This window comes from Crotalus tigris, unplaced genomic scaffold (genome assembly GCF_016545835.1).
Source record: "Crotalus tigris isolate CLP2741 ecotype Arizona unplaced genomic scaffold, ASM1654583v1 scf7180000021321.634910, whole genome shotgun sequence".
Taxonomy (NCBI): Eukaryota; Metazoa; Chordata; class Lepidosauria; order Squamata; family Viperidae; genus Crotalus; species Crotalus tigris.
Genome location: NW_024098453.1, coordinates 320276 through 338422, shown reverse-complemented (window position 1 = coordinate 338422; position 18147 = coordinate 320276). Strand labels below are relative to the sequence as shown.

The 18147-nt window shown below is 46.2% G+C and overlaps 1 protein-coding gene across 1 annotated transcript in view; it reads left to right on the top strand.

Moving 5' to 3' along the window:
- Nucleotides 1-18147, top strand: part of PSMD1 (proteasome 26S subunit, non-ATPase 1) — a 114747-nt gene that overhangs the window by 3796 nt on the left and 92804 nt on the right. The window contains exons 2-12 of the mRNA XM_039369920.1: nt 1945-1988; nt 2144-2217; nt 2857-3026; nt 4451-4656; nt 6062-6205; nt 6835-7061; nt 9418-9481; nt 10535-10663; nt 12802-12890; nt 14264-14342; nt 17287-17460. Of these exons, the coding sequence (XP_039225854.1) occupies nt 1945-1988; nt 2144-2217; nt 2857-3026; nt 4451-4656; nt 6062-6205; nt 6835-7061; nt 9418-9481; nt 10535-10663; nt 12802-12890; nt 14264-14342; nt 17287-17460 (1400 nt within the window). The remainder of the gene's footprint in view (nt 1-1944; nt 1989-2143; nt 2218-2856; nt 3027-4450; nt 4657-6061; nt 6206-6834; nt 7062-9417; nt 9482-10534; nt 10664-12801; nt 12891-14263; nt 14343-17286; nt 17461-18147) is intronic.

Below are 18147 nucleotides of genomic sequence, written 5' to 3'. Positions count from 1 at the left end.
TATCCCTTCGTTTATACAGCCAAGGGCTCTAGGAAGCCTTTTTATGTTGGAATTCAGTTCCCATAATCTTCAGCTTGCATAAGATGGGAATCAAAGTCTTAAGAAGGGTACAGAATAGTGAAGCCTTGGCATAGCCATCTAGAAGAAGAAATGGGTTTTTTTTTGGGGGGGGGGAAACAATATTTTCACAAATCTGCCATATTTTCAAAAACCCTGAGAAATGATTTTCCAGTCTAGTTTTTAGGTCTCTGCCGTCAGAACCATCAAGTCAGGGTTTGTTTGTTTTTTTACTTTTACAAGTAAAAAAAAAGTAGTTTTTATTACTGTGCTTTTCTGGAAAGCATAAACTCCTTGCATTATTTTCCACAAGGAGAAGCAGCTTACAACCCTTAGAACAGGGCTTTTCAACCTTTTCACTCATTGTACCACTTTTAGGATATGGCAACATCCGTGTACCACCCATCGCCTAGCAAGGTGTCAAAAACCTGATGACCCCCCCCCAAAAGGAAAAAAGTGATAAAATACAGGTAGTCCTCGACTTACAACAGTTCGCTTAGTGACTGTTCAAAGTTATAGTGGCACTGAAAAAAGTGCCCCCCAAGCCACAGCCGAGCAAGACACCTGCCTGCCCGCCTGGCAGCGCTCTTCCTCCTGTCCGACATTTTCATTGTTGTGAGCATTTCTGTTGAGGATTGGCAGTGGGGGTGGGGGGGGGTGTTTGTTTTTTATTCCCCCCCCTGTCTGCTGGGTGGTTGCAGCAGGTTTTGGTCACTTCCCATGACCCTGGAACACTGTGACCGTCATAAATATGAATCAGTTGCCAAGCATCTGAATGTAAATCACAAGACCCTGGAGATGCTGCAACATCCCAGCTGATCGGTGCTTTTTCGGGGCTCAGCAGAAGCGCCAGGATCAGGGCTGCTTTCCAGCTGATTGGTGCTTCTTCTGGGCTCAGCAGAAACGTCAGGATCAGTGCCGAGCTCCAGCTGGAGCCTGGCGCTGATCCTGGCGCTTCTGCTGAGACCTGACAACCCCGAAGAAGCGCCGATCAGCTGGAAAGCGGCACTGATCCTGGCGCTTCCGCTGAGCCCTGACAGCCCTGCAGCCCAGCCATCTCTTGCTCAGGCTTGTGCGGTGCTGCCACCGGTTCAGCTCATTCCCCTCCCCCGTTACCCCTTTTCTAGGATGGTCGCATACCACCTGCCAGGTGCCAATGGACCACAGGTTGAAAAAGCCCTGCCTTAGAAAGTGAAGTTAAATCATAAATACTGTGCATGGAAACAGGGCACACACGATAACTTGGTGATGAAGGAGTGGATCAGAATAAATAGAACTTGAAATTAACTCTCTTCTGATGATCATTTTTTGTTTTTGGAGCCATTGATTTACCTGTTAATTGAAGACCAAAAACTCGCTAGGATTTGCATGCTTTTTTGGGTGGTTGTTGTTGTCCAGGTCTTGTTCATTTTAGCTTAGCTCGTGTTAGAATGTTATGTTCTGAGTCAACCTTGATATTTTTTTCTGGGTGACTTGTTTTTTTAGAAATGGATTCCCATTGCATTCTTCCTCGGGCTGACAGGGACAGACTGGCCCAAAATCACTCACCCTTGGACAGGACTAGAACTCACAACCTCCCAGTGCTATCTCCCACTAATTGTAAATATCAAAATGAAGTTCTAATACAGAGGTTTTCAAACTTGGCCCTTTTAGGACTCGTGGACTTCAACTCCCAGAATTCCTCAGCCGGGCACGCGTGCCCGGCTGAGGAATTCTGGGAGTTGAAGTCCACGAGTCCTAAAAGGGCCAAGTTTGAAGACCCCTGTTCTAGTATCTCATACTGTAAACGCATTTGCAAATCCCTTTGCTGTAGCAATTCTGAAAATAACCCTGCTTATATTAAAGTATAAATTCTATGTGATATCTAATATAACCTTTTTTTTCCAGCTGGAATAATTTCTCTTCTGGATGAGGAAGAGCCAGAACTCAAGGTAGGCTTGTATTTTTTTTTTTTTTTTATCCACTTTGGCAAGCACAAGGTTGCCAAATTGAAATGGAAAGGCCGTTTGTGCCCGAGGGGGCCTGGCTCTTTTGCCCTGCCAGCTACTTGCAAGTCTAAAATCAGTGTTTTTCGTTCTTTTGACAGGAATTTGCCCTCCACAAACTGAACGCAGTGGTCAATGACTTTTGGGCCGAGATCTCTGAATCGGTAGATAAAATGTAAGCGGAAAGACCTCAAATTCATCTGAAAGTACGGGCCAAAATTGTATCTTGTCCCTTTTTCGGAGCGGCTAGAGCAGGGGTAGGCAACCTTGGCTCTTTCATGACTCGTGGACTTCAATTCCCAGAATTCCTTAGCCAGCATGGGGGAACTATGGCCCCTTCATGACTCGCGGACTTCAACTCCCAGAATTCCTGAACCAGCATGCGGGAACTATGACCCCTTCATGACTGGTGGACTTCAACTCCCAGAATTCCTGAGCCAACATGGGAGAACTATGGCCCCTTTATGACTGGCGGACTTCAACTCCCAGAATTCCTGAGCCAACATGGGAGAACTATGGCCCCTTCATGACTCCAGGACTTCAACTCCCAGAATTCCTGAGCCAGCATGGGGGAACTATGGCCCCTTCATGACTGGTGGACTTCAACTCCCAGAATTCCTGAGCCAGCATGGCTCAGCTTGGAAACCTCTCCCTGTCCCCTCAACATGGCTGGCTCAGGAATTCTGGGAGTTGAAGTCCACCAGTCATAAAAAAGCCAAGGTGGCCTAGCCCTGGGCTAGTTGAAATGCTAAAGGAAACACTTATGTTCACCAAGGGCCGCAGTGGAACCAATCTTTTCTTCCTTTCCCCACAGTGAAATTCTGTATGAAGATGTTGGGTTTCGTAGTCGGGAATTTGCCGCGTTGGTGGCTTCGAAAGTGTTCTATCACTTAGGGGCTTTTGAAGAATCCCTAAATTATGCCCTGGGAGCCGGCAATCTTTTCAACGTCAACGACAATTCGGAATATGTAGAAACCATTATTGGTAAGTCTTGTGCCCTGTGAAACTGGAAAGGCCTTTGGCCTGGCTATCCAAATTCAACGGCCTGTGCAAAAAATTCACAAGATGCTTAATTATAGATAATCATCTAATCCAGCGGTTCTCCACCTGTGGGTCAGGACCCCATTTCACGGGGGTCGCCAAACAACGCAGTCCGCCATTTTCCCCCCCTTTTCCTTAGCTGTGCTACTCCCTTTTATTCTATTGGCTTTCGAAAGCCAATAGAATAGACTCTCTTGAATAGAGTCTAATTCTATTGGCTTTCCAAAGCCAATAGGAATTGTCCAGGCTGTCTCTGCCCTGCTGAGCCCGCCAAAAGTCCCATTCTGCAAACGGGGCTGCACCAGTTGAGTAGTCCTCGACTTACGACCGGTTGAGTAGTCTTCGACTTACGACCGGTTGGGGGGTCGCAGCATTAAAAAGTTTGAGAACCACTGATCTAATCCAATCCTTTGCTCAGGCAGGAAAGCCTATACCATTTCGGACAAATGGCTGTCCAGTCTCTTCTTAAAAACTTCCAGTGTTGGAGCATTTACTGCTTCTGGAGGCAGGTTGTTCCACTGGTTAATTGTTCTCACTGTCAGGAAATTTCTCCTTAGTTCCAGGTTGCTTCTCTTCTTGATGAGTTTCCATCCATTGCTTCTTGTCCTGCTTTCTAGTGCTTTGGAGAATAGGTGGACCCCCTCTTCTTTGGGGCAGCCCCTGAGATATTGGAAGATTGCTATCATGTCCCCCCTCGTCTTTCTCTTCATTAAACTAGACATCCCTAATTCCAGCAACCATTCCTTATATGTTTTAGCCTCCAGTCTCCTGATCATCGGTTGCTGGAATTGGGTATGCCTAGTTTAATGAAGAGGAGGACATAATAGCAGTCTTCCAGTATTGAGGGGCTGCCCCAAAGAGGAGGGGGTCCACCTATTCCCCAAAACACCTGAAGGCAGGACAAAAAGCAACGGATGGAAGCTAATCAAGGAGAGAAGCAACTTGGAACTAAGGAGAAATTTCCTGACAGTGAGAACAATTAATCAGTGGAAAAACCTGTCTCCAAAAGGTGTGAATGCTTCAAAACTGGAGGTTTTTAAAAAGAGTTTGGACAGCCATTTCTCTGGAATCGTATAGAGTTTCCTGCCTAAGCAGGGGGTTGGACTAGATGACCTCCAAGGTCCCTTCCAACTCTGTTATTCTAATTTTTACAATACTACCAAGAACCCTTGGTAGTAGTTCCTTGATTAGGCTATTTGATTATTTGTGTGAGTTGGGTGTTCCTTGATTGAAGTATTTTTTTATTGCTTTCTCCCCCCCCCCCTCCCAAACTTTCAGATTTGCCTCTAGATTAGCAGGCACTTTAGTAATCTGTCATTGGATCTATAAATATTAAAAAAGCTTGAAGGATACCTTTCTTTCCTCAGCAAAATGCATCGACCACTACACCAAGCAGTGTGTGGAAAATGCAGACTTGACGGAAGGGGTGCAGAAAGCCGTGGACCCTCGCCTGGAAGGGATTGTAAACAAGATGTTTCAGCGCTGCTTAGACGATCACAAGTACAAGCAGGCCATTGGCATCGCCCTGGAGACCCGGAGGCTGGACATCTTTGAGAAAACCATTCTGGAATCGGTAGGTGAACCAAGGATGTTGTGAAGAGGTCCTGTGTGGAATACGTACATGCATACATACATACATGCATGCATACATACATACATACATACATACATATATACATCACTTTTAAGTGTGTTGCGTGTTTTATTTATGCAAATTATATGGTGCCCATCTCACAGCAGATCTGGGCCCCAGGGGGAGGAAAAAACAAAATAAAAATAAAAATAAATGGAGTCTTATGGACTTCGGCTCCCGTAGGTCCACAAGTCCACATGGACTTTGGCTCCTGCAGGTCCACAGGTCTTATGGACTTTGGCTCCCGCAGGTCCACAGGTCTTATGGACCAGCTCCCTCAGGTCCACAGGTCTTATGGACTTCAGCTCCCTCAGGTCCACAGGTCTTATGGACTTCAGCTCCCTCAGGTCCACAGGTCTTATGGACTTCAGCTCCCGCAGGTCCACATGGACTTTGGCTCCTGCAGGTCCACTGGTCTTATGGACTTCGGCTCCCGCAGGTCCACAGGTCTTATGGACTTTGGCTCCCGCAGGTCCACAGGTCTTATGGACCAGCTCCCGCAGGTCCACAGGTCTTATGGACTTCAGCTCCCTCAGGTCCACAGGTCTTATGGACTTCAGCTCCCTCAGGTCCACAGGTCTTATGGACTTCAGCTCCCGCAGGTCCACATGGACTTTGGCTCCTGCAGGTCCACTGGTCTTATGGACTTCGGCTCCCGCAGGTCCACAGGTCTTATGGACTTTGGCTCCCGCAGGTCCACAGGTCTTATGGACCAGCTCCCGCAGGTCCACAGGTCTTATGGACTTCAGCTCCCGCAGGTCCACAGGTCTTATGGACTTTGGCTCCCGCAGGTCCACAGGCCTTATGGAGTTCGGCTCCCTCAGGTCCACAGGTCTTATGGACTTCAACTCCCACAGGTCCACAGGTCTTATAGACTTCAACTCCCACGGTCCACAGGTCTTATGGACTTCAGCTCCCACAGGTCTTGTGGACTTCCAAAGGTGTTATGGACTTCAACTCCCACAGGTCCACAGGTCTTACGGACTTCAACTCCCACAGGTCTTGACTCCCTCTTTGGGGCAGCCCCTGAGAGATTGGAAGACTGCTATCCTGTCCCCCGATGTCCTTCTCTTCATTAAACTAGACATACCCAATTCCAGCCAACGTTCTTTGGATGTTTTAGCCTCCAGTCCCCTGATCATCTTTGTTGCTCTTCTCTGCACTCTTTCTAGAGTCTTAACTTCTTTTTTACATCGTGGTGACCAAAACTGGATGCAGTATTCCACGTGTGGCCTTACCAAGGCCTTGTAAAGTGGTATTAACACTTCACGTGAAGGTTGCTTTAAACCCACTAATCAGTGGAGAAAAATCACATGACTCTTTTTTTTTTCGCCGTTTATGACAGAACGATGTTCCCGGAATGCTGGCCTACAGCTTGAAGCTTTGCATGTCTTTGATGCAAAATAAACAGTTCCGCAATCAAGTGCTAAGAGTTTTGGTGAAAATTTACATGAACCTGGAGAAGCCTGATTTCATCAATGTCTGCCAGGTAAGAGGGCGGGTTTTTGTGAACGCTTGCACAAAGGCGGGAGGAATGGTGTTGTGATTCCTCGCCGGCCAGTGGACCCGGCAGCTGTGTCTGGGGAATCAGGAGGAGGAGGGGCCTGGAGTGACATCAAAGGAAGGCTCTGAGGAGCTCCAAGACTTACAATTGGACGAGGAGCCTGGCCCCTCTACTCGCACTCAGGCTGAGACACAGCTGTGCTGGGAGCCTGAGTTGGACAGTGATGAAGAACAGCTGGGACAAATCCCAGATGCAAGAGAAGCGAGTAGGACCGAGGAATGCAATGGGGTGGCTCCAAAGGCAAAGGAGAAGGCATTAGGAAGCCATGCCTGGGCTGAATTATAAAAAGGAAGGTTTGGGAAGTGCTGGTGGCCGAAGGCAGCCGTTTGTGTTAAGGAATGAAGTTTCTGTGAACTGTTTTTTGTTTGCCTTGGAGGACATGGACTCAGGTCTGTGAATAATAAAAGGGGATTGGTTTTTCCCCGCAGTTCCAGCCTGCTTAAGTCATTTTTTTCACTGCCATCGCGACATTGGTCACTAAATGAACGGTCGTAAGGAGTAAGGCATCACTGCTGCCATCTTCTGAGTCTTGGTCTTTGGCCTCCCTCCTGCAGTGTCTCATTTTCTTGGATGACCCACAAGCCGTGAGCGACATCCTGGAGAAGCTGGTGAAGGAGGACAACCTCCTCATGGCTTACCAGATCTGTTTCGACTTGTACGAAAGCGCCAGTCAGCAGTTCCTCTCCGCGGTGATCCAGAACCTCCGCAGCGTCGGCACCCCCATTGCTTCCGTGCCCGGATCTACCAACACGGGGACGGTGGCTGGGCCCGAAAAAGAAGGGTGAGGCACATATACTTGCATACCCATCACGCTGTTGCCTTTCAGGATGTGTGATATTGTGCAAAGAACAGAAAAGGGGTACAAGATAATTGGAATGGAATAGAGTAGAGTAGAGTAGAGTAGAGTAGAGTAGAGTAGAATAGAATAGAATAGAAAATAGGGAAGGGAATGGAATGGAATAGAATAGAATAAGAATATAGATTAGAATAGAATAGAAAATATGGAAGGGAAGGGAATAGAATAGAATAAGAATATAGATTAGAATAGAATAGAATAGAATAGAATAGAATAGAATAGAATAGAATAGAATAGAATAGAATAGAATAGAAAATATGGAAGGGAAGGGAATAGAATAGAATAAGAATATAGATTAGAATAGAAAATATGGAAGGGAAGGGAAGGGAATAGAATAGAATAAGAATATAGATTAGAATAGAATAGAAAATATGGAAGGGAATAGAATGGAATAGAATAAGAATATAAAATAGAATAGAATAGAATAGAAAATATGGAAGGGAAGGGAATGGAATAGAATAGAATAGAATAAGAATATAGATTAGATTAGATTAGATTAGAATAGAAAATATGGAAGGGAAGGGAAGGGAATGGAATAGAATAGAATAAGAATATAGATTAGAATAGAACAGAAAATATGGAAGGGAATGGAATAGAATAGAATAGAATAGAATAGAATAAGAGAATATAGAATAGAATATAGAATAGAATAGAGTAAAGTAGAGTAGAATATACAATAGAATATAGAAAATAGATTAGAATAGAATAAGAGAATATAAAATTGGAGAATATAGAATAGAATACAGAATAGAATATACCTGTAGAATAGAAGTAGACTAGAGTAGAGTTTAATTATGGAATGGAATGGAATAGAATAGAAGTAGAGTAGAAGTAGAGTAGGAGTAGAGTAGAGTAGAATTATGGAAAGGAATGAAATGGAATAGAGTAAAGAATAAGAATTAGAATAGAGTAGAATTATGGAATGGAACGGAACAGAACAATAGAATAGAATATGGATAGAATATGGATAGAATGGAATGGAACAGAACGGAAGAGAACAACAGAATGGAATGGAATGGAATGGAACCTTGGAGGTCTTCTAGTCCAACCCCCTGCTCAGGCAGAAAACCCCATACACATATTTAATTGCAGGCATGGAAGATGCAAATTGGCTCATTATTTCCTTCAAACTCAACTTTTTTCCCTACCTTATTTATTTTTTTCACATGCTACTTTGGTGGCCCAGGTTATTATAGCCAGCACAATCTCTTGGTTTAATAGTTCAAAATGCCATTGGGGAGCCCATGGGGGGGGGGAAAGGCTTTTTTTTATTGGTCATCCTCAACTGTGTTGATACAAATTGCCTGTAGTAACAGAATAGCATAGCTGGAAGGAACCTTGGAGGTCTTCTAGTCCAGCCTCCTGCTCAAGCCGACTAGGTAGGCAAACAGGAATGCTTGTTCGTTCAAGTGGGGGCTGATAAAAGATTGAGGCCTCTGTTCCTTTCACCACCTAGAGCACGGGTAGGCAACTTTGGCTCTTTTATGACTGGTGGACTTCAACTCCCAGAATTCCTCAGCCAGCATGGCTCAGCTTGGAAACCTCTCCCTTTCCCCTCAGCATGGCTGGTTCAGGGATTCTGGGAGTTGAAGTCCGCAAGTCATGAAGGGGCCATAGTTCCCCCATGCTGGCTCAGGAATTCTGGGGTTGAAGTCCAGAAGTCATGAAGGGGCCACAGTTCCCCACGCTGGCTGAGGAATTCTGGGAGCTGAAGCCCGCGAGTCATGAAGGGGCCATAGTTCCCCCATGCCGGCTGAGGAATTCTGGGGTTGAAGTCCGCGAGTCATGAAGGGGCCAAGGTTCCCGCATGCTGGCTCAGGAATTCTGGGGTTGAAGTCCGCGAGTCATGAAGGGGCCAAGGTTCCCGCATGCTGGCTCAGGAATTCTGGGAGTTGAAGTCCACGAGTCATAAAAGAGCCAAGGTTGCCTACTCCTGCTCTAGGCCTAGGCCCCTTCATGACTCGTGGACTTCAACTCCCAGAATTCCTCAGCCAGTGTGGGGGAACTATGGCCCCTTCATAACTGGTGGACTTCAACTCCCAAAATCCCTGAGCCAGCCATGCTGAGGGGAAAGGGAGAGGGTTCCAAGCTGAGCCATGCTGGCTCAGGAATTCTGGGAGTTGAAGTCCATGAGTCACAAAGGGACCATCGTTCCCCCATGGTGGCTCAGGAATTCTGGGAGTTGAAGTCCGCGAGTCATAAAAGAGTTAAGGTTGCCTACCCCTGGCCTAGGACATCTTAGAGAACGGCAACAGTGAAAAAAGAGTTTTGTGTTTTCCAGAGAGCTGATGGAGACAGAAGAGAAGACAGGCAGCCCCGTTGCCACAGTGAAGGCAGCTCAGACGGTAAGTGCCCTTACACAGAACCTACTCACTGCCTCGCTGTTTATCTCAGCCAGCTTTCCACACATCGTGTTAAGCCGCAGGGAGTGCTGGACTGACAATCGCCACAGGGACGGAAATTTCCCGTTGCTGAGCAAACCGATCGTTCGGTGGGTCACCCCCAATTTTAGGACCTTTTTGCCAAGGCTCTTCAGCCAATCTGCCTTTCCCCCAGTGAGTTTGCTGGTCAACAGCTGGCTAGGAAGGTTGCAAACGGCAATTGACATTGCCCCGGGTTGCAGCAACCGTTGTAAGTTCATGCCAGTTTCCAAGCAAAGCGTGCGGATTTTGATCACGTAACCATGGGGATGCTGAGATGGTCGTAAGTGCGAGCCCTGGTCAGAAATCAGTTTTTTTTTCTGGGCTGTTGCTAAATGAACGGTTGGAAGTTGAGGACTGCCTGTATCTGTTAAATAACCCACAATTGGCTGAGTACAGACAGCACCCCATGGCTGTGAAAATGTAGTTGATGATGACGACAACAACAACAACAAAATAATAATAATAGTAATAGTAATAATAATAATAATAACAACAACAACATAACACCCCAGACTTAATAATTGTCGATAAGAAAGACAAAAAAGTCTGGATAGTGGACGTGGCAGTGCCTGGAGACAGCAGAATAGATGAGAAAAAACTGGAGAAGATAACAAAATATAAAGACCTACAAATAGAAATAGAAAGACTGTGGCAAAAGCAAGCAAGGGTAGTACCAATAGTCATAGGCGCCTTGGGTGCAATCCCAAAACAACTGGAGCACCACTTGAACACCATTGGCATTGACAAATTCGCTATTAGTCAATTGCAAAAGGCGGCCTTATTAGGAACTGCTTCCATCCTGCGACGATATCTGTAATACCATCAAACATCCACATCTGCCTATCCCAGGTCCTGGGTAAGGACTCGATAGGTAGACAAAATGCTAAATCCAGTCTGAACATCTGGCTGACTGTGCGATGATCCATAATAATATCATCATCATCATCATCTTTGTGTGTTCCTTCCCATATGTAGAATCCAGGAACAAAAGACCAGATTCCAAAAATGATAAAGATTTTAAGTGGGGAAATGGCCATTGAATTGCACCTGCAGTTTTTAATACGAAACAACAACACGGACCTCATGATTCTAAAAAACACTAAGGTAAGGCCTCTATGTGTATGTGAGAGAGGGGGGAGGGAGGGAGAGAGTGTGTTTGTTTTGTGGCTTGCCTGAAGGCTGAATAACACACCTTAAAAGACTTGCAGAAGGTTGAAGATGCTATCATAGATGATGTTACCTTGTTAGGTAATGAAATATCTGCAAGAAAACCTTGAGGATTCTTTTCTTGCCCTACTTTTTTCCTTCCCAATGACATATCTCCGATGTAGACCAGGACAACCTCTTTTTAAATTATGAAAATTCAAAGAAAAGCTGACAGGCAGTATTCAGATATATTCCCCAGGCACGTTGGCAGTTCATGTGGTCTACAGCCATATCATCCTGCATGCATAGAACAAGTTAAAATTGTGGCAAAATTCTTCCTTTGGAGATGAGACTAACTTCTAGTTTTATTCTGAAATCAGACTGGTTTAAATCCTTACAGTGTTATCGTTAGAAATAGGTATTCACCTTTTTGCTTCGTCTGTTTGCAAGTGGCCGAGATCGCAGGTTAATTCCTCAAAGGCGGAATCTCTAAGGAGGGTGGAAATTGTCCACCCTCCATCCAACATGAAATGTAAAGCTGCTTTATGTAGCTTGATCAGTTTTACTCAACTCTGGCAGCTTTAAGATCCGTGGACTTCAACTCCCAGAATTCCCCAGCCAGCATGTGGAGATTCCACGTTGAGGAATTAACCTGGATCTCATGGCTGGTTGGGGAATTCTGGGAGTGAAAAGTCCACGAATCTTAAAAGTTGCTAAGGTTGAACAATATTGATCTTGATGCTCAATATGTCCAAATTCATCCATTTTTTTTCTTAGAAGAACTATTCCCTATTTTTTTAATTGAATTGTTCCAGCAGAACATTTTTAGCATAAAATAGGATGCTGGAGATTCTTAGCCATCCAGGTTATAGTTATGCCACAGTGTGAAAAAAGAGTTTTGTGTTTTCCAGAGAGCTGATGGAGACAGAAGACTGGGGCAACTGGACTTCCTTGTTTTTCTTTGAAGACATTTTGCTTCTCATCCCAGAAGCTTCTTCAGCTCTGACTGGAGGGTGGGGAATGGAAGGATTTATACGCCTTGCAGACAGCTGGTCATTTGCCTTCTTTTAGAGAGCCGTTGAAGCCACCTGGAGGTCATCTAGGTCAAAATTGAACAGCCCTCCCTCAACAGAGGGGGAGGGATACAATATCATGTATCTCCAGTCTACAACACGGTCCTTTCAGTGGTTCTAAGAAGGCTCCACACCCATTTTCACCACTCAGGTCACCCTGAGGGCACAGATAAACCTCCAAGTGGCCTCAACAACCCTCTAAAAGAAGGCAAATGACCAGCGGTCTGCAAGGCGTATAACTCCTTCCATTCCCCACCATCCAGTCAGAGCTGAAGAAGCTTCTGGGATGAGAAGCGAAACGTCTTCCCAAAAAAAAACAAAGTCCAGTTGCCTCCTGAAAAAAAAAAAAGCACCTTTGGGACTGATCAATATTTTATTGCTCTTAGGATATCTATTGTGTAGTAGAAGAAGAAATAAATGAGTTTGGTGATAAAATGAGGGATGTGAGAGATTAAGAATTAGAACTGATAATTTTATGTTTTAAATTTACATTATTGTAATTGTAAACTGGTAAAGTTATAATACAGGTTTAATAGTGATAGAAATGTATAGAAATGGAATATTTAAAGGTATTACGTTAACTGAGGGGAATAGAGAGGGGATAGTGAAGTTTATTGAGTTGCGTTGTTTATATATATTTTTACTTTTGAATGTATGACCACCCAACCATCACGATGGGTCCTGAGTACTTTTTCTTAAGAATTTAAAAAAAAATCAATAAAATGTCTTTAAAAAAAAAAAAAGCACTTTTGGGCTATGATGCTGTACAGTAATGGAAACAGGCCATTTTTAGCCCAGTCACCGGGAAGTGGACATCGAAATCCTGAATTTAGAGTTTTCGAAATGAAGGATGTATCTGGAATTCCCACGATGGTTTTTTTTTTTTTTTTTTTTTTTTGAAATCCCTCCGTTCAGCTTTTCAAGATTCAAGACAGACCCAACCCTGCGCTACAAATGATATTTTGCCAGCCTCTGTTGTGTCCTTTTGTGTTGTTGTGACCTTCTGCTCTCCTCTTTCTCCAGGATGCGGTGCGGAATTCTGTGTGTCATACCGCCACTGTCATCGCCAATTCCTTCATGCATTGTGGAACAACCAGCGACCAGTTCCTCAGGTAACACCACATAGCGGGGCAGAATAATGAGTCTTTGACCAATGGGCAATAGGCTGGCAGAGAAGGAAGTGTTGCACTTTGCACGCGGACCAGGAACAGACTTTCTGGGAACTTCTGTGGCGTGCGTCAGATCAATCTGTATACACTCGTACCTTCATACTCCACTTACCATATATGCCGGTGTACAAGGCGACCCGGCGTATAAGACAACCCCCGTCTTTGTCGCCGAGCTGTATTCCTAGAACGTCATCTTATACGCCGGAAACTACCAGTATTTCTGGCGTATAAGATGACTCGGCGTATAAGACAACCCCCGTCTTTGGTGCCGATTTTAGCGCTTGCGGAAGTCGCTTTATATGCCAGCATATACAGTACTTCAAAACTCATCAGATTCAATATTTGATGTGTTTTGAAGCAGAACTGCTGTCCCGGCGCTCCTCTTTCTCCTGGGAGTTGATACTCAAGGAAGAGCTTGCTCATGTTGGCTGGCTCGTGACTCACTATTTGTGATGACCCAGGGCACAGCACAGAGGCAATGCAGTCAGCTGGCAATTCAAATTGCCCTTTAATTGCTCCAAATTTTCCCCAAATGCTCCCCCATTTCTGGCAAGGCTCCAAACAAAGGAACACACACCTCTGGCTGCAAGTTGTTTCACATACAATCTGAGAAGGAGAGGAATTTACTCAAGGCCACGGAGATAAGAAAGAATGACACATACAACATAAACCTAAGGAGTCTGTGTAAATGCACACTTGCCTGAGCAGTTTCAGAAGGGAAGCCAAAATACAGTCCGGGTTCTTCAAACATCCAAGCCACGTTGTCAGCCAGTCCAATGGTCAGAGTTTCCGGGGTTTCCAAGCAGAAGTCACAGAACAAGAGATCAGCAACAACACACACAAAACTCCAAGGAATCAGCGTTTGTTCCCGACAAATGCCTCTCCCCACAGCATCTCCTTAAGTCTCAGTCTCCAGGTGTGCCTTGTGGAGAGGGGCGGGACGCTCTCCTCCTGAGTAGCTGAGCCTGCCTACGGTTGTTCCCTCCTCCTCTCCACTCTCTGTGCTCTAGGATCAGGTGGGGGTGGCCTTTGCTCATCACCTGAGCTCTGCCTCTCCTGTTCAGCCTGTCCCACACCTGAAGGGCCCTGGCCTGCCTCGGCCTGCTCTTCCCCACATTCCTCTGAAACCACAGACCCCTCTCCCTCAGGGTCCTGATGGAGGTCTTCATTTGACCGACCTGGGAAGGACAGAAGGCTGAGACAACCTTGCGCCGGTTAGGATCGAACTACTGACAGTGGACAGAGTCAGCCTGCAGTACTGCACTCTAACCACTGCTTAAACGACCCAGATTTAATTTTCCATTTTCTTTCCGCAGAGATAATTTGGAGTGGCTTGCGAGAGCTACCAACTGGGCCAAGTTTACCGCTACGGCCAGCCTTGGTGTCATTCATAAGGTAATAAGACCTTTTTGTTGTTGTTATTGCACTGGATCTGATTCTCTCCCCCCCCCCCCAGCCTCTCTCAACCCCTCGGTGATCATGAAATGATTGAAGTCCCCTCTCTCCAGATTGCAATTCTGACTTACCTTTCAGACAAGGATGAGGCGAGTTATTGAGCTATCTCAGCTGATACATAATTAGGGTATTTTTACCTTGAATGTACACCCTGTCAGCCCAAATATGGGAGAAAGAAATCTTCTTTCTTTTTTCTTTTTCTTTTGCCGGTATCAGCTCAATCTAGAGCCATCCACAAGCAGCAGTCGACATCATTTTACATTTACAAAAGAAAAAGAAAAAAGAAAGAAGATTTCTTTCTCCCATATTTGGGCTGACAGGGTGTACATTCAAGGTAAAAATCTCCTCCCCCTGTCTCTCTCCTGATAGCTAACAGAGTGGGAGAGAACCTGTGGCTTAGAGGTTATAACAACTGCCTAACATGCAGATAAGCCCAGGTTCGAATCTCAGAAGAGTAAGTCTGGCTGAAGAGAGTTAATGGAACTCGAAATAGCTATACCAGTTCTCTCTTTATTCTTTGTTAGCAACCTAAAAATTAGGGTATTGTATACTTTTGGTTCCTTGCACACCCCTTCATGATTTGGGAATGTGACATACATTTATTATGGGAAGGAATTTTTACAAGTCCACGCTCGAGCGCATTTATATCTAGTGGGGATCATGGGAGAATGAAAGAAAAAAGCTTTGAATGGGCCAGATGTGATTGTTAGGAGAAAGCATATGGTTACAGGGTGTAAGCCAGGGGTCTTCAAACTTGGCCCTTTTATGACTTGTGGACTTCAACTCCCAGAATTCCTCAGCCAGGCACGCCTGGCTGAGAAATTCTGGGAGTTGAAGTCCGCAAGTCATGAAGGGCCCTAGTTCCCCCACGCTGGCTGAGGAATTCTGGGAGTTGAAGTCCGTGAGTCATGAAGGGGCCCTAGTTCTCCCACGCTGGCTGAGGAATTCTGGGAGTTGAAGTCCGTGAGTCATGAAGGGGCCCTAGTTCCCCCACGCTGGCTGAGGAATTCTGGGAGTTGAAGTCCGTGAGTCATGAAGGGGCCCTAGTTCCCCCACGCTGGCTGAGGAATTCTGGGAGTTGAAGTCTCCGAGTCATGAAGGGGCCCTAGTTCCCCCACGCTGGCTGAGGAATTCTGGGAGTTGAAGTCCGTGAGTCATGAAGGGGCCCTAGTTCCCCCACGCTGGCTGAGGAATTCTGGGAGTTGAAGTCCACAAGTCATAAAAGGGCCAAGTTTGAAGACCCGTGGTGTAAGCATTTAAATGGGATCCGCCACTTATAATAGAAACGGTAACTTTAATACATTCCTTTTCCTCCCAAGAGTTCAGTTCAGTTAACAAAACAAAGCAACAGGCCCAAACAATGTTAAGTTACAAGTAGTCCTTGACTTATGACCACAATTGAGCCCCCAATTTCTGTTAAGTGAGACATTTGTTAAGTGAGTGGATACTTTCTTGCTGTATTGTTGCTGTAGTTGACACGTTCATAAGACGGTTGTTAAGTGAATCTGGCTTCCCCATTGATGGTCAAAAGGTCGTAAAAGGGGATCACCTGACCTTGGGACACTGCAACCGTCACAAGTGTGAGTCAGTGGCCAAGTGTCCGAATTTGGACCACATGATCATGGGGATGCGACAAAGGTCATAAGTGTGACAAACGGTCATAAGGTGATTTTTTTCCAGTGCCATCGTCACATTTGTTGTGGAAAAACCCAATGAAAAAGACAAGAGACAGCAGCACAAAACCATCATTCTTACCTTAAGATTCAGAGGTTTATTTTGCTAATGATTTGGAACATACCAAGCGTAATAACAAAACATCACTTACATTAATAACCCGTTGCAATGAGGACCACGTGGCATAGCACATTCCAAAAGGACAGCTATAGGCCAATGGCAAATCAATCAGGTGCAGACCCGACTCTTTATACCCTTTCTCGTTCTAAGACTGTAGTCTAGTGGTTCTCAACCTTTTTAATGCCGCGACCCCAACCGGTCGTAAGTCGAGGACTACCCAACCGGTCGTAAGTCAAGGACTACCCAACCGGTCGTAAGTTGAGGACTTTCCCTGCCCAGGAGCGCCATGCATGATGGTGCTGCCCCCTGCGCCGGCTGAGGCGTAGCTAGCAAGCGGCAGAGACGGAGCAGGCCAACCAACGGCTGGGCCACCAGCTGGCCCAGCCCAAGTGAGGCAAGACACCCGCCGGGCCCCACGCACACCAGCAACTCTCCCTGCGCCTGCCGGCCTCCCACCTCCCACCCCTGGCCCCCTTTTACTTACATTTTTAGTAGTTGCTCAGCAGGGAGGGGTGGAAACTTCCAGACAGCTCGCCTTCGCTGCAGACAACTTGCAGCACTGTTTGCAGACTGGGACTTTTGGCGGGCTCAGCAGGGCAGAGACAGCCTGGGCAATTCCTATTGGCTTTTGAAAGCCAATAGAATTAGACTCTATTCAAGAGAGTCTATTCTATTGGCTTTCAAAAGCCAATAGAATAAAAGGGAGGAGCACAGCTAAGGAAAAGGGGAAAAAAATGGCGGACTGCGTTGTTTGGCGACCCCCATGAAATGGTCGTTCGACCCCAAATGGGGTCCCGACCCACAGGTTGATAACCGCTGGCCTAAACCTAAAAGAACAATAGCCTCACATGGAAAAGGTCGCTAAAGGAACCGTTGTAAGTCAAGGACTAACTGTATGTATTAAAATGGCGTAATGACTTCCTGGATTTCTAAGGTTGCCCAATGGGGGGGGGGGGAAATTACTCTCTTAAAAGCTATCTTGTAACAATTTTTTAAGGCAGGAAAAAGAGATTTTTTTTTTTAGAAAGGTGGTGGAAGGCGAAAGAATGGATTTTCACCGGCCTTTTGTTCTATTCTGCTGGCTTCCTAGGGTCACGAAAAGGAAGCCCTTCAGCTGATGGCCACGTACCTGCCCAAGGACACCTCTCCGGGCTCTGCCTACCAGGAAGGGGGCGGTCTCTACGCCCTGGGGCTCATCCATGCCAACCACGGAGGCGACATCATTGACTACCTGCTCAACCAGCTGAAGAACGCCAGCAACGACGTACGTGCCACCACCACGCCTAATGGCAGGTCCAGCGGAAACCTTAGGCCAGGCAGGGCTGCGTTCCTTGGGCTGCTGAGACTTGGCCCAGGGCTCTGTTCCCTTATCCTGGACATGAAAAGTGCTCTTAAATCACAAAACCATTCCAAAGATCTCATGAGGGGTCCTTGGTGCTGCCTGAGCTGGATTGTTTTCTTGCAGACGTTTCATGACCGAAGTAGGGAACATCATCAGTGCTAGAAGTGGAGGGGGGAGTTGCGCTGATGATGGTACCTAGTTTGGGTCATGAAACGTCTGCAAGGAAACAACTAAGCTCAGAGAGCACCAAGGACCACACAGTTCTCCTCCTCCTCCTCTTTCCTCCTCTTTTCTCCTCCTCTCACCCCCACCTCCACAAACCCACTCCCTTCCAGCACTGATGACGTTCGCTAGTTGGGTCATGAAACGTCTCCAAGAAAACAACCAAGCTCAGAGAGCATGAAGGACCCCACAGTCCTTTCCCTCTCCTCCTCCTCCTCCTCCTCCTCCTCCTCCTCCTCCTGGCACTGATGATGTTCCCTAGTTGGGTCATGAAACATCTGCTAGAAAACAACTAAGCTCAGAGACCCCCAAAACCCCCATAGTCGTCCTCCTCTTCCTCCTCCTCCTCCTCCTCCTCCTCCTCCTCCTCTTCTCTTTCCTCCTCCT